Below are 23,267 nucleotides of genomic sequence, written 5' to 3' on the forward strand. Positions count from 1 at the left end.
TATGTACTCTGTCACCGTGAGCATTTGCATATGAATGAACTTACTCAGTCCTCCAGGCTCATGTCCATCATGTTTCATGAACTGCTGTTTCTTGTCTAGCAAACCTGATAAAAAATGCGGTGCAAAACCTAATAAAAGGACTTTTTAGGGCAAATGAGCAACAGAGCAACCAGGGGAGAAAAAGCACATTGTGGATATGTGGTGTTAGATGATGTTTGTGTCAAAACTGTAAGTTGAAAGTTGATTTTATTGTCGAAGAGGAATACATTTGCATTACTTAGTTAATAAATGCACTTCACATGAAAGTACTGCACTTTTCAGTTAAAAGTCATTTCAGGTAATGTATTCCTTAATAAAAAGCATGATCGTGATATGTACTGAATCTAGTCAAAAACGTTTATGTATTTGCCACTTTCCAACAGTGCTGAAGCTGCATTGTTTAGAATCGACAAGAATAGAAACCAATTTAAGTGCGCATTATGCTTTATGGTTTCGGGTCCTGTGATTGGTCAGATGGAAAGAGTTCCCGCCCCCGTGTCTTACGCCGACCTGAGGGAGAACTGCGGGCCGTCAATGGAGAAATGGAGGAAAGAACGTCATCTTTCTGAAGAGATTTAGCGAGGCTTTTTATTATTATTATGTAGTATGAACATTCAACTGTAAGACCACTAAATATCTAATCTTACAAATTTGCGAGCGCTGATTTAGCGTGTTGTCAAAAATGTATGAAAATTTCCCCAGCCAGAGCAGGCAGCTGCTGACGGGAGAACTGGTCGTGTAAGCCCTGCTTGCACTAGCCTGCTAGCTAACGAGCCACACTTCTGTTGTGCGGAGTTATATAATGTCTCGTTTCCAAAACAAGTATTTAAATTAACAAGGCTACGTTAAGAAACCACATCGGTGTCCAAGTGAAGTGGAAGAGAAAGCATTTTCATCTTGAAAAGTGAAACGTAAGTAACGTCAGCCAAGTGTTGTTTTTTATTTGATAGCTGGACATAGCATCAGCTAGCTAGCTGGTTGTGTTTCGTAACGCTGCTGCACAGTAATCTGGGTAACCAGCGCTTGGGAGTTCACTATCCACACCACGCACCGCTGGTATTTCAACGCGTACAACCACCCAGCTGTTAGTTATCCGATGCAACCTTGTCACCATGTCAGAACAAAAGAACGACATGCAAACGTAAATATAACGCAAGCTGGATTTAGCCCGATTTCAGTCCATCAGGCTGCGACGGTTACAATTTTTTTTGTAATTTAATTAATTTCTTTGCAGGTAGGCGTTTGTTACGGTAGGTGCCGGTGATCAGAAGTTCATTTGTTCATCATTCGTTGTGCAGATTACTTTTAAACGCATTTGGTCGTGTATAATTAGACATTTAGTTACATGATTGTGCCGTTTGTATTGTCATAAAACTGATATTGTGATTGCACGTGGGTGGTTCTAGACTTTTCTATATATATATTTAAGACTGACACTGACTGTCATTCTTCAAATTTCTGAACTAAATGTGGAGAACATCCCTTGCACTGGCATGTAAACCCTGAAGTGTATTGTGGTAAATTTGACAGTTTTAGGAAATCCAAGCAGACATGTATGTGTTTGCGTATTGAGTGGTCAGACTGAAAGCTGTGACTGTCTGGAGGATAACCATTTGGTGGCATCTGTTGCACTACATTTCACAAAAAATGGAGCACTGCTCTACATGTAACATCAAACTAAGCTAATCGGTTTGTGTTGGCAAGTCAGTTTTAGAGGCACATTGCCTGTGAACAGGCCGAATATGGTCTGCCAATGGTGGATAGTTGAGTTGTCATTGTGGCTGTCTTTTGATTTGTTTAGCCACATTGACTGCAGGTTGTGAAGTGTGTAGAATAATGTGTGTGTGTCTGTGTGTCAGATTGAAAGATTGGGTGTTTAAGGATGGACATTAGGATCTGGCACTGGCTGGGGCCTGTCTTTTGTACATTCCCTGTAGTTTATTGTTGCTGTAAATCCTTGTGTGCGTGCGCTCTTGGTTTACTGTACTTGAAACCAGAGATGGTACGGGTACAGAGTAGGAGGATTTTTTGGGTAAAAATGTCATATATATTGCACACACACACACACACACACACACACACACACACACATACATACATACATACATAATATTTTAATTAAAGTTTTAATATCCAGTCTAGCTCCTGGAACAAAGTTGACATAAACTAGATTCTTACATTTCCACTGCTGCAATTAACTATGATCCTGCTCAATAAAATAGTCTTGCAGTGCGTCTGTGTTTGCTGTCATGATCTAGCGTGCAGTGTGTATTCAGAGTTAATGTATAGGTGGCATATTTAATATATGCTGTAAAACAATACTGGAGGGTGATCAGGTATACTGATAAGGTATAGAATTGAACTGTGCAGATAATTTGTTCAATATCAGGTTTGAGTTTGAATGTCATCTATCAGAATAGTTAATTATGTTTACAAAATTATTTCATGGTAATTTCAAGTGTCATTTTCTTGAAGTATCAATGTTAGCTTTTATTTTATTGACAGATATTTTGATCCCTCTGAAGATTAACCAAACAGGGCTGTTTTTTTCTCTTTCTGTTCCTTGCTTTCAAATAACATTCCATTCCATTGCTGCAATAACTACCAGCTGTATACATTCCAGATATCTTCATGAGAGAAAGAATGGGCCTGTCTCTGGCCTCCTTGACTCCAAAAAAGAAAAATGTATTTCCTTTTCAAAAGATGCTCTCTGCGTCTTTTAATGATGATGGTGGTATTTCATTGACCCATTTTCAGGATTATGAAGGTACCATCACCACACCGATAAAAGACTAGGGCTGAGCAATTATAGTGATTGTCATAGAAATTAAGGACAATTAGCTTTGGGCATTTTTTCTTGATCACATGTGCCAGAAATTTTCCCAACAATTGCCAGTCAGAGTCTACCTTTTTCAACATGAATGGTAACAGGAGCAGGAAATTATTATTGTTTTTCAATTTTGACAACACAGCAGGCTGTTTGACTTGAAAAAGTTGTAACTGATGGTTAAATGCATTAATGCATTTCATTGTGTCATCCTGTGCTGTAGTGACCATCACTGTACTTTCACTTCAAACCAACAAATTGTGTCTTTTGCATTAAGTCCTGCAACACCCTTAGTGAGCAGTGGGCAGCCATGAAAGGCGCCCGGGGAGCAGTGTGTGGGGACGTACTTGACAGTTTGAACCCCGGATTTGAACCCATAATCCATAATCTTTACCCACTAGGCCATTCTGGCACAGCATGAAGCCCTGGATAGTTTTCTGATGGTACCTGTGGGATCTTGCCATTCACTGGATCTAATTTTGACCTCTATCACCTACCTAAATGTTTATTGTGTTTAATGTGAAGGGTCTGTAGCAGTAATTCTGGCCTGACTGTCAGAGGAGACAGCAAGGAGCCTTGCTCACCACCTCACTCACCACCTCCAAATCCCTCACATCAGCAGAGTACATGCTCTTTTAGTTTGTATCATGCACCCATTTGTAAAATCTTCTTCATTTCATCCCAGCTTTCTTGACTTGCTTCACACTGTATGTTCCTCCACTTATTATCAATTAAAGTGGAACAGAAAGATCAGGGCCTGGAAAACATTGTATTCATGCTAACAAGTGTATAGCATGTATGCTATTTGTGTTGAAGGAAGCCGGATGTGGTGCTTATTTTTATGGATGGGTGAAGAGAGCTGTTTCTACCCTTCATGAAGCTACCCATGTATGGCCAGCTTCTCTGGCAAGGGAGTGGTTGTCCAAAAAGATGCTGGATTATTCATGAAGGGGACGACTTAAGTGAGTGAAAGTGATTAGTTGTCACATGTCACACACCACAGCACAACACCCAGTGCACACAGTGAAATGTGTCTTGGCTGCATTTAACCCATCCCCTGAGGCAGCAGTGGGCAGTCATCACAGGTGCTTTGCTCAGTGGCACTCCAGGGGCACCTTGGTGGTTTGGGATTCGAACCGGCAACCTTCCACTGTTCTGCTTCCGTGTTACCTGGTGATGTAACCTGGCAACGCTTCTGTATTTAAGTCCCTTCCTCTGTTGTTATGAGGTACAGCCTGGTCACTCTGACTGTGTGTAATTATGGCTGTGCTGTTTGGAGAATGGCCTTCACTGCTGCAGAACAGTGAAACATGCATTTGGAGTGGGCAGGGATATCACATGTTCACCATGACTGAGAGCTACTTGTCAGCCTATATCTTTCAATATGGTTTCATTACACAAGTAGGCACACCTGTCAAGACCTGTCAAGATTTCAGGAGTATGGAAAATGACAAAGTTCATATTTTGCTCATTGAGTTAATTGACCAAAAAAGGATGGTCACTTTAGGTGACATACAAACAAATACGTCAAATGATTCTATAGTCAATAAGACTATAGTCATACATTATTAGTTTAAGGTTGATTCCCTGCAGGTTGGAAGTGACATTGGTATTCATTATTGGAAGTGTCACTGCATTGAGTGCATTAATGTTTGTGCTTGTTTGAGGTTAGAACTGAATTGTTTGCACCTTGGCCAGTTAGAGGGTTGGATGTAGATCATTTTTTTAATGGACTGAGTGCACATCTCTTTTTGATGTGATTGGTAGTATTTGTTTGGTGTGAAATAACTTTTGCCATGCGTTTAAATATATTTTTTTCTTTGATGTTGCCAGGCTGGATGGTGAACCATTTTTTTGGATTAGTGTGTTTACAGGAAGTTCCTTGCTTGTTTTTATTTGTGACATCCTTGTCCCTTTTTTCCTGTGGAATTTGCAATTATTGTTTAAATCAGTCCACCTCCTTGCTTTCACCATTTCAGAGAGGGAACAAGATGTGCTGAAGAGCACTGCTGGTGCTTCCTGTTTCCATAGAAACCACTCTGCTGCCACTCCAGGCATGGTAGCCATAGTGACAGGACACATGACAGTGGTCCAGTGGTTACATCACCACAGTGCTATAGATCCTAGGGGCTAGAAGCTTTCTACTTCAGTGGAATGTGTGTCTGTATGTGTGTGTGTTGTTTTAAAGTAATGCATCTTTTGGAAACCTGCTGCTGAAAACTAGCCTGCAAAGTAAGATATGGATGATACTAGGGCTGCACGATTTGGGGGAAAAAGACACATTGCAATTATTGAGATCAATATTGCGATATGCGATTGCGATATGATAAAGGACACTTGCTTGTATATCAATGAAAAGTCGCATACTAATAGTGAAATGTTTAATTTCAAAGTGAAACATACAAACTACTTATAACAACCTGAAATGCCCAGTGCTTTCAACATACAATATTCTACAAAATTAATCACAAAAAACTCTTTTACATTACTGTCAAATGACAAACCTTGGTAAGGCTAAACAACTGTTTTAATTTATATTTGGCAAAATTTTTTTTATTTGAACCAAAACGTTGTTTGGAGGCTGACTTGAACACAGGGATGCATAGCTTTGCTAGCTTAGCTAAGGTTAAGATTTGTAAACTGAGGTGAATTTCTTTAGGAACTTAAACTTTAAAGTTTGAGAAAAGTTAACTAAACTGTTCTTAGCTGTCTAAATAGTTAATGCCTACGTTTAGCCAAAACCTTGTTTGGAGGCTGACTTGAACACAGGAATGCATAGCTTTGTTAGCTTAGCCTAGCTTAGCTAAGGTTAAGAATTATAAAATGGGATTTTATAATGGCCAAATATATTCAAAACAATTCTCCAGCCTTACCTATGAAATGTAATCCCCCGGGATCTGGTTTGGAGCATACAGCGGTTTGTACAGCCCCAAGCAGCACAAGAGTGAGGCATTTTTACATCTCTCCATAGACATGTATATGCTTCACTCCACAGCAGAGCCTATCGCAATATGGCGGCGACGTTGACATATGATGCAGCGCGTCATGCGGCGTCTAACAATATGTCTCCGAATCGAAAGTCATGTGACCAAACATGTCACATCCGACTGAAGTGAGACTTCAGTCAGCTCGCAAACTTTGAGAGAATTAGAGAATGGATCGGATATGTTGCCGATCCAATCCATGTACTAATAATTTAAATCACAGCTTTTTGCGTTCATGTAATCGCACAGAGTGACATCGTGATTACGATTGCGATTAGATTAATCGTGCAGCACTAGATGATACATTTTTGTTTAGCATTGATACATTTTGTTTTAGCATTTTTGCATTTATAATACGTTTCTTTGCCTTTTATTTAGGCCACATTTATTTTTGTAGAGGCGGATGTTGAATGCACCTGCTTCAACGGGCAGCCAATGGATGTCTAACAGAGAAGGATGATCAAAGGATTGTAAATTTTGCCTTTTGTTCCACACTGTGCCACCAAAGATACACATGCTGCAGTAGGGGTCGTCCCTTCATTTTCTATCTTCAGAATGGGTTTCGGATGTACAAAAATACATAAGCATTGCATTGAGTGGTGGGGCTGTTGTAAAATCAGTGATGCTAATAATTTTGAGAGATCAAAGTAGGAGAGAGGTGCAGTAAAGGTACAGATGGTTCAGTACTATCTTTAAAAACGATCAAATTATACAAAGTGAGGGCTGTACTTTTTTTGAAGCATGATTGACCTGAAAATCCAGCTTTATCTCCAAGGAAACTAGGAGATTGATGGAAATTAAGATCTTATTTATTGGTCAGTTGACAGACAACACTTTGTAATGTAGACATGCCATCACTGAGAAAGATGACATAAGCCAAAGTTTCTGTCATGTTATGTAACCGGCCCACGCCCTTTGCTTACCCCAAGCTACTGCCTGCCTAGGCTGAGGAAGTGTGGCTTCCCTTGAGTGAAATAGGAGAAGTCCCCAGCCTATCCTGTCCCCAGCGATGGTCTGGAGGCTAGGAATGGACAAGCAGGGAGGATGTAACCGTAGCTAGGGGTATTTATAGCACGATGGGAGTGAGGTGTGGTAGTGACAGACAATTAGTAGGCGTTGCAGCACCAGACAACACCACACGACCAACCTGCCCTGGGCAGAGAAGAAGAAAAAACGCCCACTGTGTGGTGTCTTCTGTAGTGGTTTTCATTATTTGCTGTTTAGAGGTGAGGTGATTTGGAGGATCAGGAGGACTGGAATCCTTCAGCCATTGGATGGATTAGGTTAGCCATACACAGCAAATTCTTTGAGTAGGGGGTAGGATTGTAGTATGTGTGTAAGCCTCATTTATAGTGAGGTTATTTATAGACATTGCCAGTTGGAGACAGTCCTTTGTATTCCAAAATTACAATCTTTGTATATGTCCATTAAAAGGTCCTTGGACCATTTTATTGCTATTGAGTTCTCTTCTTTAACAACTGCAGTTTCACCCTCTAAAGGTTATTTGTTACAGTGGCTATATTAATAATTTATTCTCTGTTTTTTATTACCATCAGCAAGAAGAATTGATTTTCCCAGTATTATCATAAATGTGCTCCATGAATGGGTTTCAACAACAACAACAACAACAAAGTCTGTGGTTTAGGCTATTCTTGGCTGCATGTAATGTTCTTATGAGAATGAGGGTGTGCCAAGCAGCTTACAGCCAGCCCGCTCCCATCTCACCCATACTGAATCACAGTGCCAATATGTTGATGGTTGTATTAAAACGGTTGAGTTTTTTTTTTTTTTTTTTTTAAAAAGCACTCTCTAATTGGAGAACGTCAGCGAGCCTGATGAAAATGGGATATTTCAAAATGCCACTGCAGTGGGTGTACTGGAAATAAGTGATATTCAAATGCTTTGCCGCCTGTCCCTGCATTGAGATTCAGTATATTGAATGTAAAGTGGCAAGTTAGGTTTTTTTTTTCGTTGTCATGGGCAGGTCCATGCTATAATGTATTTGCTTGCGCCTCTGAACAAAGGCAGCTGCAATGTGACAGCGTTACTAGACTGGCCATCTTCCACAAAATGCTTTCACCCACTGCCAGCAACGAGCACCATGTTCCAGAACTTGTCCTCCTGATTCTGTTTTCAGCAGTTATGAAAGGGGGTGGCGGTGGTGGGCAAGGGATCCTGTCATTTTGCCAGGCCAATTTCCCTGTGGGAATTGCCTGCAGGATTCCCAATGGCTCAACACAAAAGTTGTCAAGAGGGCCCCATAAATTCCCCCAGCCTTGTGATCCGATCAACCCTCATCCTTTGTCCAGGGCCATTTCTTTCTACCTTAGGCATCATCTGGGGCCTTCTGTCTGATAGGACAGTTCCTAGGATATCCCTTTTGAGACTGCACATTGACGACTTAATAGAGAAAAGCTCTCCCCTAATGATTTACATTTTCAAAAGAAATTCAGCAAGGGATAATACCAGCGATTTACCAGTCAGAGGTGTGTGTTAAAATGATATCCATGACCCTTTTAAGTGTCTTTGGTCAATATATAAAAACATCACATGGATTACTATTGTTGTTTTTTTATTATTAGTTCACCTACATTATAACAACACTGTCATCTGAACCCATGCTTTATATGGTTCTAAAACTACTTACCAGACAGTTAGGCTGACCAGCCAGTTTTGGACGTGCCCGAAACACCTCCACAGGAAGGCGTCCAGGAGGCATCCTGACCAGATGCTCGAACCACCTCAACTGGCTCCTTTTGATGTGGAGGAGCAGCGATTCAGAGCTCCAGGACCTCTCTCTCGACCCGGAGTTGGCAAGCCACCCTTTTCCGGTCAAGAACCATGATCTCAGATTTGGTTCGCACACTTGGCTGCCAACCTACTCAGCAAGAGCTGAAGGTCAGAGCCTGATAAAGCTAGGAGGACCACATCATCCACAAAAAGCAGAGACAAGATTCTCCTGCCACCAAACTCGACACCCTCCACACCACGGCTGTGCCTACAAATTCTGTCTATATAGGTTATGAATAGAACCGGTGACAAAGGGCAACCCTGGCGGAGTCCAAACCTCACCGGGAACAGGTCCGACTTACTGCCGGCTATGTGGACAAAACTCATGCTCCTCTGGTACAGGGACAATGGCCCTTAACAAAAGAGCTGATCCACAGTTCCATGGCCAGGACGAAATCCACATTGCTCCTCCTCAATCTGAGATTCAAATATTGACCGGATCCTCCTCTCCAGTACCTTCAAGTAGACCTTTCCACAGAGGCTGAGGAGTGTGATACCCCTATAGTTGGAACACACCATTGTGTTGTGTGGGTAGTAGCCCAGGTTCAAATCCCACTTACTACCATTGTGTCCCTGAGCAAGACACTTAACCCTAAGTTGCTCCAGGATGACAGTCCCTTTAACTTCTGATTGTAAGTCGCTCTGGATAAGGGTATCTGATAAATGCTGTAACTGTAAATGGTCCCCCTTCTTAAAAACGGGGACCACCACCCCAGTCTGTCACTCCACCGGACCTGCCCTGATGTCCACGCAAATTTACAGAGACATGTCAACCATGACAGCCCTAAAACATCCATAGCCATGAGATACCCAGGACAGATCTCATCTCATCCGCTACTGTGTAACTGTTTGACTTCCTCAGCACTTTCTGCTCCTGAGATTGGACAGGGCATATTCAGTTATCCCAGCCCTGGTTCCTCCTCGGTTTGCGCGTCTGTGGGATTGAGGAGCTCCTGAAAGTATTCCTTCCACTGCACGACTATAGCCCTAGTCGACATCAGCAGCTCCCTAGCACCACTGTAAACAGTGTGGGCGAGTTGCTGCCTTCCTCTTCTGAGGCGTCAGATGGTTTGCCAGAATCTCTTTGGAGACAATCAGTCTTATTCAATGCCCTCACCAAACTCCTCCCACACCGAGATTTTGCCTCTGCCACTGTTTGCATCCTGCTTGGCCATCCGGTACCTGTCTGCTGCTTCTGGAGACCCACAGATCAGCCATGTCCTGTAGGCCTCCTTCTTCAGCCTGATGAATCCCCTAACCTCTGGTGTCCACCAGCAGGTATGGGGGTAACCACCTTGACTGGCACTGGCCACCTTGCAACTACAGCTAGCAACAGCCACCTCAACAATCGCATGGCACAAGGTCCATTCGGACTCAATGTTCTCAGGACACGGTCAAAGCGCGACAGGTTCTTCTTCCAGGCGTTTCCAGCAGACCCTCACTATATCTTTTGGGTCTGCCAGGTCTACATGGCATCTTCCCCTGCCATCTGATCCAACTCACCACCATTTGGTGATCAGTTGACAGCTCTGCTCCTCTCTTCACCTGAGTGTCCAAAACATATGGCCGCAGGTCAGATGATAAGTCTACAAAGTCAATCATTAACCTGTGACTTAGGCTGCCCTGGTACCAAGTGTACCGATGGGCATCCTTATGTTCTAACATGGTGTTTGTTATGGCCAAACTGCGGCTTGCACAAAAGTCCAACAACGAAACACCACTCATTTACATTTACAGCATTTATCAGAGTTAAATGCTCGAGTTCAGATCTGGCCATTCCTCCCAATGACGCCCCTTCAGGTCATGCTGTCAAGTCCCCCAGAAGGACAATGGAGTCCCCACTCAGAGCACTATCTAGCACTCGTCCCAGGGACTTCAAAAAGGGTGGGTGCTGTGAGCTGCTATTTGTTGCATAAGCGCAAACAACAGTCAGGACCCATTCCCCGACACAAAGGCGCAGTGAAGCTACCCCCTCCTCCCCCAGGGTAAACCGGTCAGAAAAGGCTGAGCCAACCCCAGCCCTCCGGCTATCACCTGGAGCAACTCCAGCAAAGGAGAGTGTCCAATCTCTCTCAAGGACTTGGGTTCCAGAGCCAATGCTATGTGTCGAGGTGAGTCCGACCTACATCTAGCCGGTGCTGCTCAACCTCTTCCACAAGCTCCAGCTCCAACTCTCATCCTCAATGCGCTCTGTAAAGTCATGTGACCATACATGGCACATGTGCTACTCCCCAAACTTGAAGCTCACAATTTAAACTTTATTTTGTAAGGTACACAGTTCCTTGATAATGCTAACAGGCTTCCTGGTGTTACGGTGTGGAGAGAATGAGTTATGTCTATACATTAATTTTGCGCTCATGTATTCCTGACAACTGCTTAACAAGGACATACCATGAAACAAACCAGAGGGTCACCACAGCCTCCACCACCGTTACAACTACAGCTATAGGGATCTTCAAATGGACCATCATTATGGACACGTAATCTAGACCATGACACTGACTACATCCTGGACTTCTCCAACCCTACAACTGTAGGACTTATTATTATATCATCCCCAACCCTGCACTGACACCATTTGCAGGCTCACTCTACCCTGGAAGTGGGTCCCTCTCTGTATCACTCCTTCCCAAGGTTTCTTCTTTTTTTCTCTCTCCTAGAGTTTTTTTTTGTGTGGAGTTTTTCCTTGTGTGCAGAAGGGTCAAGTGTGGGGGGTGTCAACTGTAGGGCCTGTCAAAGCCCATTGAGACATACTGTATGTGATTTTGGGCTATATAAGAAATAAATGTTGTTGTTGTTGTTGTAATTGCAGAGGCTGACATTGCAATTGCAATTAGATTATTCATGAGCAGTACAACAACAGAAGGGAGAATTAATATTGAGGGCTCAAACTACAGTACTCCTGGTAGTTGGATCTAGTAGTATTCATTATATTAATTAAGCAAAGAAACATTTTCAACGCAGTTTCTATATTTTTATTGATTATAGCTAATTCCATCTCTGTGCCCATGCCCATATAATCAGGGAATACTCACAAACATGCCCAGCCATGTCCAATCCTGTGTGTTATTGTAAAAATAAGCTGCAGACTAGTTACACCACTTGCCAAAATAGAATCAGCTCTTTAACCTGGTGGTGGTGGTTCCTCAAGGGTGTTCTTGCTTCATAATACTTCACTATTTTTGGAAAAATAAAAAATCACATTACTGCTTTGATGTTCAGCACGTTTTTACATTTAAACTGCACACCAGTATTGACAGTGAACTCAGATTTTTAAACTGAAGACACAAGAGATAATACAGTTTATTGACATATTAAACCATGACTATTGTTGGCCTTTTGGGGTCTTTGTCATACCACAACAACGTCATGTGGTACTGCGTCTCTTGCTTTCTAGCACCTCGGCAGCCACCTGTCTCCATTTAAAAATAATAGTAAATAGAGCTAAAGCTCTGTGCCTGACTGGTTTGGGCTTAATTTCTCTCATTTTGCATTTTGCGATTATCGGAACGGAGATGATGTCTAATTACCCACCTACACTAAACTGTGTTTAACCCCCATGTAACCAACATTTAAACATTCAACTATTTTCATCCAACCCACTCATTTCCTGTAGCTCTTGCAAGGTATGCTGGTACAGTCAGGTTGGCTGGCCTTTGCCACCACAATAATGTCAGGCTGAAAAAGGGTTTGGGCTTTTAAACAGCCGTATGGCTGTGGCCTTTTTGGGCCTAACTTTTAACTTTAATAATCGTGATAAGGAAAAATGCCCAAAGCTGATCACTGAGATCACTTGTTGCATAAAGGACCAGCACTACTCTAAATTGTCTGTATTTGTGTGTGTGTGTGTGGGTGTGTGTGACTGAATGGTGTTTGCACCCTGGGATTGGCTCTGCAGCCACAACCCTGGTTAGGAATAAGTTGTCATGGATAGTGAGTGTGAACTAATGAATAGTTTAGAATCAGACAATATTTTGTATTTAAAGGATTTTTTTTTTCGTCAAGGACCAGATGAATTAAATAAAATCTAAAATTTAATTGAACAATATAATGATGCACCAACTCCTCAGTTATATCTGACCTTAGGATATTATTACATAATGCCCTGTCCTAGGGGAAAGGCTGTAAATGGCAAGCCTTCTCTCTGAAATGCTCTTTCAAACATAGAGCACAGAAATATTTGTGCAGGGCTATCAGGCTGGAGTATAGCTGCACGATTAATCTAATCGCAATCGTAATCGCAATGTCAGTCTGTGTGATTACATGAACGCAAAAAGCTGTGATTTAAATGATTAGTACATGGATTTAATCGGCAACATATCACTCATTCTCTCAAAGTTTGCGAGCTCACTGAAGTCTCACTTTAGTCTAATGTGACGTGTTTGGTCACATGACTTTTGATTTGGTTCAATTGAGACCTCAGATTCGTGAGTCACATAGACATATGGGTAGACGCCACATGACAAGCTGCATCATACATCAACGTCGCTGCCATATTGCGATAGGCTCTGCTGTGGTGTGAAGCATATACATGTCTATGGAGAGAAGTAAAAATGCCTTGTGCTGCTTGGGGCTGTACAAACCACTGTACGCTCCAAACCAGATCCCGGGGATTACATTTCATAGGTAAAGCTGGACAATTGTTTTGAATATATTTGGCCATTATAAAATCCCGTTTTATAATGGCCAAGTCTTAACCTTAGCTAAGCTAGGCTAAACTAGCGAAGATATGCAGCGTTCAAGTCAGCCTCCAAACAAGGTTTTGGCTAAACGTAGGCATTAACTATTTAGACTGTTCTTAGCTGTTCAGTTAACTTTTATCAAACTTTGAAGGTTTCCTAAAGAAATTCATCCTCCGTTTACAAATCTTAACCTTAGCTAAGCTATCAAAGCTATGCATCCCTGTGTTCAAGTCAGCCTCCAAACAACAAGGAAAAAGACGTGTAAGTCTGTTCTGCTCCAAGTATTTTAGATCCTATGCTGTACATATTTAATACCTAGCACATATGCGAATGTATATATATATGTATGTAGATAACAGTAATCGCTGTGTGTGTGTGAGAGAGAGAGAGAGGAATGAGTGAAATATTTATTGAGCCCATGTGTATGCAATAAAATGTTTATTTTTTGTCATCATTTCACTGTTAAAAGAAAGACCAGACTGCCAGTTGAAGTCTTACTATTTTAACTTTAAGACATTGGTCAAGTTTTTGTCTCATTGATTGCCATTATTAGTGCATAAATTGATTTAAAGAGCAAGTGCCCTTTTTCATATCGCATATCGCAATATTGATCTCAATAATTGCAATATGTCTTGTTTTTTCCCCAAATCGGGCAGCAGGAGTATGTGCGTGTGTGTGTATATATATTCAAAACTGTATGCTGTAGATCAATCATGTTTTTCTGTCGTAAGTTGCTAATAGAAACTGTCTATGGTATAGGAGGACTTGAACCCTCTTTGAAGTTGAGCTAAAATGTAGTTTCGGTGGTTCTACATCAGCTGTTCAGACTAAGTAAGTGAACATTGAAACAGTAGACTTTTTTTTTTTCTTCTGATGGTCGCCTTATTATTTACGGATTCCTTACTAACAGCTAAAATAACTTAAGCATATTGTCTAAATTGTGTAATGCAGTTTTGGATCACATTTGAATATTGAAATTCACAGAGATATGAATATTCATATAATATTCATGCTAATCATATTTTATAAACATATCACCCAGGGATTCATTTCATAAAATTAGATGAAAGCATCCAGTTTCTGCCTGCACCCCAGTAATCTAATCGTGACTGACAGTCATGTACCAGACTACTAATGTATTTCTGCTGTTCAATAGTAAGGAAACTTTACCTGGTTTTTCGATGACAATACCCTTATATCCAACCCTTTTCTCTAAAGCAGTCTGCAGATGAGGATTCTCTCAGTAGTGGGAAACATATAGGTGCTAGCTAGTTTAAGAGCTTGCATATTTAGTGCAAGCCAATAGAAGTTAGTGTGTTGTGGGGTTGATTGAGGATTTGATCTTTGAGGAGACGAGTCTTAGGAGATTCATGAAGATCGAGATGGTGGGCCTGATTTGAAAGGGGTTGGAAACTTGTTCCCCCATTGCAGAAGAACAGAAAAGAACAACCTGGACTGGAATTGTCATCTGTGCAGGTGTGGTAATGTCAGGTAACATTGTAGGAATGCCATGGTCTAACTGTATAAGTATAAGCCTTTATAATTGGTGCAGACTCAAGGATTTGTTTTGGCAAATTGAATGCCAGAAATGACAAGTCCGTTAGGTCACCAGTGTGTCACTAGAATAGGTTTTTTTTTTTCCTTGTGTTCTGTGTGCTGTCTCTACATTTCCTTCTCTGCTTGGTTCCCAGGAAGCACTCTGAGCCATGGGGGCATTTCTGGACAAACCGAAGACTGAGAAGCACAATGCTCATGGTGATGGAAATGGCTTGCGCTTTGGTCTGAGCAGCATGCAGGGCTGGCGGGTAGAGATGGAGGATGCCCACACTGCTGTGGTGGGCTTACCACATGGCCTGGATGACTGGTCCTTTTTTGGAGTTTACGATGGGCATGCTGGCTCTCGTGTGGCCAACTACTGTTCTAAACACTTGCTTGAACACATCATCACAGCCGGTGGCACAGAGGAACTTCATAGGGCTGGGTCACCATCTCCTGAAGCTCCAGCAGTCGAGGCAGTCAAGAGTGGCATTCGGTCAGGCTTCCTGAAAATCGATGAGCACATGCGCAGCTTCACGGACCTGCGCAATGGCATGGACCGCAGCGGTTCCACAGCAGTGGCTGTAATGCTGTCACCTGAGCACCTCTACTTCATCAACTGCGGCGACTCCCGTGCCCTGCTCTGCCGGAACGCCCATGTCTGCTTTTCAACGTTGGACCACAAGCCCTGCAACCCTCGCGAAAAAGAGCGCATCCAGAACGCTGGCGGCTCAGTCATGATCCAGCGCGTTAATGGCTCCCTGGCCGTCTCCCGTGCACTCGGTGACTATGACTACAAGTGTGTGGATGGAAAAGGCCCCACGGAGCAGCTGGTGTCGCCAGAGCCAGAGGTGTTTGAAATTGTGCGAGCCCCTGAGGATGAGTTTGTGTTGCTGGCCTGTGATGGGATCTGGGACGTGATGAGCAATGAGGAGCTTTGTGAGTTTGTCAGTGCCCGACTGGAGGTGTCTGAGGACCTGGAGAGGGTCTGCAATGATGTGGTGGACACCTGCCTGCATAAGGTATGGCTGTGTGTGTGTGTGTTGTGCACATTTATTTATTTGACAGACATTTTTCCCACGTGGGAATAGCACGGGGCTTATTGAGTTTTAACATTCAGCCTACTGAAAGACTGAAGAATCATGTAGAGGCCATATACTGTTTTACATTGATACCTTCTTAGCATAACATACAGAACATCTTTCCAGACATACTGTATTGGGTTTTTTTTTTTTACAGGGAAGTCGAGACAACATGAGTGTTGTCCTAGTGTGTTTGCCAAATGCTCCCAAAGTGTCAGAAGAAGCGGTAAAGAAAGATGCAGAATTGGATAAGTTCCTGGAGTCGCGTGTGGAAGGTGAGAGGGTGACATCTGCACATATGTACATGTTTATTGTGTTTGAGTGTATGAATCTACATTCCATGCTACAGAACACTTATCATAGAAGGTGAGAGGAAAAAAAAAAAAAAAAAACAGCTTTTTTTTTTTTGTGCTGAACCCCGCGGTGAGTGCAGCACTGCCACGGCTTTAGATTTTCTCCAAATAGCAGAAAAGTGGTCTGTATTCAGTCCACACTCATATGACGCCACGGGCGTCTGAATCAGGTGTTTTTCTGCCGTTTGTGGCTTTAGATTGTATCGGGTTTGATTTGTGTAGTGGAGGAAACTCCGGTGAAGCATGCAGAGAAAGGTGTGCATTTAAAGGAGAACTACCAGTATATTTCACCAGTTACAAGGTGAGTGTGGACTACACACAGTTTTTCTGGTCATTGAAGCAAGTCAAAGTGTACACACAGGTGTATGATACCATAACTTTTGTATTTGAAAACATCATGTGACACTGTAGAAAATATATGGGATGCATCATGATGCATCGATATTGAGGCATTGATAATCAGAATCGAATCATGAGACCAGTGAAGGTTCACACCACTACTGTCCATACACACAATCAATCAGACTCCAACCTCTCGCCTATGGCCAAGACCAAAGAGCTGTCTAAGGGCATTAGGGACAAAATTTTAGACCTGCACATGGCTGGGATGGACAACAGGCAAACAGATTGGTGATAAGGAAACAGATGTTGTCAAAATATTAAAATGGATGAAAGGTGAATAATAATAATAATGGACAGGAGGACGTGGTCAATGTCCTGAAGAGAGCTGACACAAGCCAGCACATGTCTAGGCCCATCTGAAGTTCAAGACCATCTGGATGATCTATATGGGGCATGGGAGAAGGTCATGTGGTCAGATAAGACCAAAATAGAACTTTTTGGAGCAATCTGTTTGGAGCAAGAAGAAAGATGAACAATAACACCATCCCAACCAGGAAGCATAGGGGTGGAAGCATCATGCTCTTAGGGGCTTTTCTGCCAAGGGGACAGGATGACTGCACCATATTGAATAGAGGATGGATTGGGTCATGTATTACAAGATTTTGGCCTACAACCTCCTTCACTCAGTAAGAGCATTGAAGATTGGTCCTGGCTGAGTCTTCCAGAACACATATTATGTGTGTTTCTAAATGCATTATTTTGGGGTGAATGTTGTGAAATCCCATGGGTTGATTTGGGAGAGCCAAATCAGTGCTGTAAAGTGGTAGAGTGGGGCTCTCACTATCTTTCACAGAAGCCTGTGTTGACCTACTTTCTCTCCTGCCCTGACTACACATACACTGTCCATTTCTTCTCCTTCCCCTCTTGTCCTTGTCCCCTGTTTTTGTGCCTCACACCCTCTCTTCTTCCTTTTCTTTTTTGGGAGCTGGCAGGTGAGCATGAGCGTTCTGAAGTCTTTGAGAATTATGTAAACTCTTCCCTTCTGTGCTGTGCTGGGCTGGAGCATTAGACAGAGGTTGACGTAACGTTGATCCAGTGTTTGCCTGCTGTGAGTTGCTGAGGGAGGCTGACACTGCTGCAGCTTCAGTGTGGAATGTGCTGGCGGAACATCCATCTGGACCCTGGCCCAAACTGTAACAGTCATTCCATACTGTCCCCAGTACAGGATTCCTCTCAATCTCCCCCTCCTCTGTCCACTTGTACTCAAATTAAACAGTTTCTGATAATAGTATAACCATAATAACAAAAAGTATGTTTTTGCTCATGTCCATAGCTTTGTCATTCTATATTGTGCACTTCAAAATTTTTCTTTTGTACACAATTTCTGATCCTAGCACTGCTTCACACAGATTTGTGCTTTTGTTGTGCTTCTCTTGACTTCCTACGTCACTGTTCTTCCCGTCAGATATCATAGAGAAGGCAGGGGAGGAGGGCATTCCTGATCTGGTCCACATCATGAGAATTCTCGCCTCAGAAAGTATCCCTAACCTCCCACCAGGGGGAGGCCTCGCCAGCAAGTAAGATGTGTGCACACACATATATGCAAAAGAAATAAGTATCATCTATAAGTATCATCTATAGAATATTCACACACGACACACACACACACACACAAGTCAGCTGGAGGCTTACACACACATTATCCAGTGAAAAGATGTTTCTTCATGCATCCACCAACACTGGGTTTCTGACATACTTGAATGCCCAACCTCTTCTTTTAGAATAAACAGATGACGAGAGAGTGCAGAGAGAGTTACAAACTGTCTGTCTTCTGTATATGTGTGTTTGTGATCTGTTGACAGGCACAGTGTTATTGAAGCAGTGTACACCCGGCTGAACCCACACAGGGAAGAAGATGGGGTGAGAGTGTCTCAGAACAGTATACTACCCAATCCCATTATCTATCATGAGCATACATACACACATATAACAAATGTCTATATGTGTGTATGGGTTTCCTGTATACAGACGCCTGAACGTGTTCAACCTTCTGCTCCTGTTAACATCACAACATGAGAGATTAAATTACATACTCTCTTTGTTCATCTTACAAACAGTTGTGGCTAAGAGATTATATACACTCATTGTAGACATGAATGTCTTGGTAATTCTTGACTTTCAGAGATTTATTAGAACCGTTCCCTTTCTAGGGTGGATAACAAAGTTACATCAACTTAATTTAAGTGGTCCTGAAGGGCACACAATATCAATATCTTTGGGTTTATGTATAGATTTGAACCTGTATGTGTAATTTTGGATTTATGTTGATCCTTTTTTAAGAATATATATTTAACATTTTAATCAGTACAATCATTTCACCATGTAAAAGGAACAGTTAAAATAATTTATTGAAATTACCATGACATTTATGTGTTATGTACATTTCTGATCAAAACTTTAGCATAGCATAAATATACTCATCATACTCGCAATGCGAACTGTGGCAAGAAGGTTTGCTGTGTCTTTTGGTATAGTGTCCATATCATTTTTCTGTGATTTTGTTGCCAGCACATTCAACTATGTAAAGAACAAGTTTTATTTTTGTTTTCCCTTTCTTTTTTGAGCAGTGTATATAGAAAGAGAGAGATTTTTATTATTATCTGAGATCAGAGCATTGATATGAGGCAAAACAGTATTATATTTATTATGGTATTATATTGATCCTAAATTATACAGAGGTTTTGGTCTCCTTTTCTCTGCATGCAGGTTTGCAATTGTTTGTTAGTCTATGAGACAATAGACACTGTGTGTGGTTTTGAAATGGTCTCAGCAAAGGGCACAAATACAACTTTATAAAACCTCAGACCAAATGTTTGTAGGTAATTTGAAACCAATGCAGCATTAAGATTATTGGGTAAATTTGAACTGTCTCATGTTGATGATGTCACATTCTCCCTGAAGGAGCATGATGCAGGTGTGCAGGACGTCTGTGGCTTGCATGGATGAAAATCCTTTCTGTATTGAGGATGCAAAGGTTGTGAATGTTTGGTCAGCCTGAAAGTGATGTCATGGACTGGCAACTGTTTTTGTGCACCTGTGTCAGTGGATATAGCGTGAGCGTGCTCGTTCACTTTGCGGATACATCCAAGAGCTATATGTTTGTATATGTCTTCGCACAAAATGCCCTCACAGAGGAATATAGAAAAGCATGAAATTCTCTCAGGGTCATTTTGCTGGTCCTCACTGGGAATTAATAGTATAAATTCAGAGATGGAAACAGACAGAATATGTATGCCTTTGGTTGCAGACTCATATTGTTCTTGATGTGTGTGTGTTTTGGAACATATTCATGAAACTCTAGCCCCAGTTCCACATATGCACAGAGCCACACAAGCAGTGAAGATTTTTCAGTTTTGTCTAATTGTGTGTGTTCACCCTTCAATTAATGCAGCCCTCCTGTATCATTTGGTAAGTGGAAACATGCTCCCCTGAACAGACGTTGATTTGTCCATACTGCACAGTAGGTAATCCCAGTCCTGATCCCATAGGACCTGTCTGTATGAGGGGAGAGAAGGGGCATCTTATTGGCTTATGGTTGTGGGTTCATGCTTTTGGGCTGGCTACTATGATCTGATTTTCTATTTAGCAGTGATAAAAATGAACAGTTTTATGTAGTTACTGTCTTGCAACATGACGGTCTTGGTATGACTCCTAACCTGGACACACACTGTGGGGAGCTTTCATGTCTTTATTTGTTTTATCAGTCGAAAAGAGTTGTTAGGTGAAGTGGTGATGCTTTTAATTGTGTGTGCGCAAATATTCAGAACTTATTTATATCGTCTCACCTATGACCATGACTTAATAATAAGTGTTTTATTAGATAATTAGATAGGCAGAGGATTAAACAGGCTGCTGGAATGGATTTTATTGTTTCTGGCATAACTGCCGAATATCCTCTCCAGTTCTAGTAATGACGTGATGTATGGAATTTAAAAATTGCTGTGAACACCATGGAGGGTTTGCTTGAAGACATGATTGCCTTTCCTATCAGACAGGGTTGTTTTGCCAATGTAGGTTGAGGCATATTGACAAAGAATATGTGTCTTATTAATCCCTTTTCTAGACCACAAGTCACATGGATAACCTGACAACTTTTGCATGTTCACAGTTCATATTCAGCGATGATACTGATAAGCCTGTGTAGCTGAGGGTTGTCTAGTTCTTTATGCCTATGTACTGTTCTGGAAACAGTGAGAAATCCAGTATCATGATACAGCCACCTGGGCCTTTTTGAATAGAGGTGTGTTTTTGAACGTGTCCATGATGTGTTAAAAACATGTGGATAAGAGGCATGTTTTTATTTTGTACATTTACTCATACAATCATACACTGCATTTGTTTCTGTGGCCAAGAACGAGTAATTATATCTTCAGTCTTTCTGTAGCAACACTACAGTTAAGTGTGTTACTCACAGCAGTGTAGTAGTATCAGGATCAGAAGGATCGCTTACAGAATGGAGAGTTTGTGGGTCAGCTGGTTCATAGCACACCACATTGATGCCTAGACTACTACCACACTACACTATTAGAAAATAATGTACTCTTGCTTGTGACTAGGCTCAAATAGGTTCAAAGCTTACCACCACACTACCATTGAAGAATTTATAGTACGTTTGGGAAACATCCTCAGTTTGAGTGAAATTAATCAGTTGACTTGTTCAAGGTAGAATCAGACCTCCAGTCCAGAGATTGTTGGAACTATATGGAACTATGAAATGCCCAACATCAGCAACGATTAGACTTGACTTCCTGTATAATGCTGTGACTGATTATTATTAGAAAAACATTTTTTGCCATGATATAAACACAAAAGTCACACTAATTAAACAAACAATAAAACTGTCCAAATTTACGTTAAGCATGTTGTAAGTCGCTCTGGACAAGGGCATCTGCCAAATGCCGAAATGTAAATGTAATTCAGACTAGTTGTGTATGTAGTGCATCAGCAAATGTGGGTTCAGTCGTTATTTCTTTATCAATTACCATTTCTTGTTAATACAGTAATCATTTCTATTCATACTAATTTTGGACTTTTAAATGACCCTTTTCATCAGTAGTGTACAATAATCCTGTTAGAATGTAGTCAAGCGATCTATTGAGTGATCCATTTTTATTTATAGTTGACCTCCTACAGGGGAGACCTTTTCTTCTGACCATCTCTCTCTCCCTCAGAATGTTGCAGACCTGGAGGACCCATGGTAGCTGCCCGGACGGACAGTCCTCCCCCAACACTGAAGACATCTTTGCCTCACCTTTTCCTTTTGGTATCCTACAATACCAATAGATCAATTGGACCACAAATGAAACATTCAAAATCTTTTTTGCTTTCAGTCTTTTGGAAACACAACATGACACAAAGTATTTAAAACTGTCTTGTATGAAGAGGAGGGAACGGAAGAACTCTTCAACAGTAAATTCCTAGCTACACAATAGGAGATATTAAAGACTTGTTACCTTTTTTCGTGGTGGTGGTTCTTTTTCCTTTTTGTTGTTGAAACCGATTCTAATGACAGTGGGCTGGATGCGCCCATGTGCTCTGTGGTGCCTTTTCTGGACAGCTGGTGGGTTGGGGACTGAGTGGTCCCTGAATACTGCTCCTCCTATGATTTTTGAAGTAATCACCAGACTGCCAGTGAGCAGTCGTCTGGCATGGAACATGTGGAGAGGACAAAGCTGCATTAATTGTGTGGAGGGTGGGGGGGATGTTGTGGTGTACCCCGTCTCCAACACCCTTCCTTTTTTCCAACAGATGTGGAAGTTAATGAACTTTTTTTTTTTTTTGCATTGACACTGCCTCAGCTTGCAAAAACTTTCACCTCCCCTTACTCCTTGTGTGTTATAAGCTTTTTAATCTTGCTGTTTTAAGAGAAAATAGAATATAAATGTGTGTGTGTGTGTATATTTATACATATACACACATACACACAAATTTCTTCTTTGGATTTTCTTTCCTTTGGTGGTGTAAGACGTGACCTACTGTGTGACTAAAGGAAGTTGCAGGAGTGAATTCTGGATTTTGTAAACAAAATGAGCTTGTGCCATTTGTGTGTGTGTATGTGTGTACGCGTGTGCACAAACCTTCCGCTCGGAAACGCTGGGTATTTCAGGCTAAAAAGTGACCATCCAAAGCCGCACCATTGTTCTGTGCATCTTCTGTCCTTTGACCTGCCCTGCCCACACAATGCCGACATCTTGCGATGACCCGCCTTCATCCATTCGATATCTCATCCTCAGAGTTTATTGTAAAGTTGTGTGAATTTTGTTTGTTTAGCCTGATGAGAAATGTTAGCTTTATGATGAATTCACTTTTTATTTTCAAGTGCATCGTTGTGTAGCCATGGTCACGTCCAACTGCATTTTTAACACTCAGTGACGTTCACACAAGAATTCTTGAGACAACAAAGCTATGAAACTCTGCTGAAGAATAAAGATCTAGTGCAAAGTCATTTCTTTTCCGCTCTCATTTTTACTCGTGTTTGTGGTGCACACACTGAGTTGGTTGTAAAGTGTGCTGCTGGCAGGCTTCTGCTGTCGCCTGGGCTTCAGAGGAGCGAGCTGAATACTAATCAACCA

At 41.8% G+C, this 23,267-nt stretch overlaps 1 protein-coding gene across 6 annotated transcripts; it reads left to right on the plus strand.

Annotated features, from left to right (window-relative positions):
* Positions 1-538: 538 nt before the first annotated feature.
* ppm1ba (protein phosphatase, Mg2+/Mn2+ dependent, 1Ba) lies at positions 539-23,140 on the plus strand. Of its 6 annotated transcripts, XM_028990054.1 has the most exons (7): positions 539-950; positions 15,014-15,880; positions 16,098-16,215; positions 18,101-18,212; positions 18,498-18,555; positions 20,087-20,103; positions 21,867-23,140. In XM_028990054.1, coding segments are annotated over exons 2-7 (1,158 nt in total). In that variant the 5' UTR covers positions 539-950; positions 15,014-15,028; the 3' UTR covers positions 21,868-23,140. The 6 variants fall into 6 exon arrangements, with proteins under 6 accessions (XP_028845887.1, XP_028845883.1, XP_028845888.1 ...); XM_028990050.1 differs by lacking the exon at positions 20,087-20,103; XM_028990053.1 differs by lacking the exons at positions 539-950; positions 20,087-20,103 and adding an exon at positions 1,038-1,180.
* Positions 23,141-23,267: the final 127 nt, after the last annotated feature.

The sequence above is a fragment of the Denticeps clupeoides genome, chromosome 8 (assembly GCF_900700375.1).
Source record: "Denticeps clupeoides chromosome 8, fDenClu1.1, whole genome shotgun sequence".
Classification (NCBI taxonomy): Eukaryota; Metazoa; Chordata; class Actinopteri; order Clupeiformes; family Denticipitidae; genus Denticeps; species Denticeps clupeoides.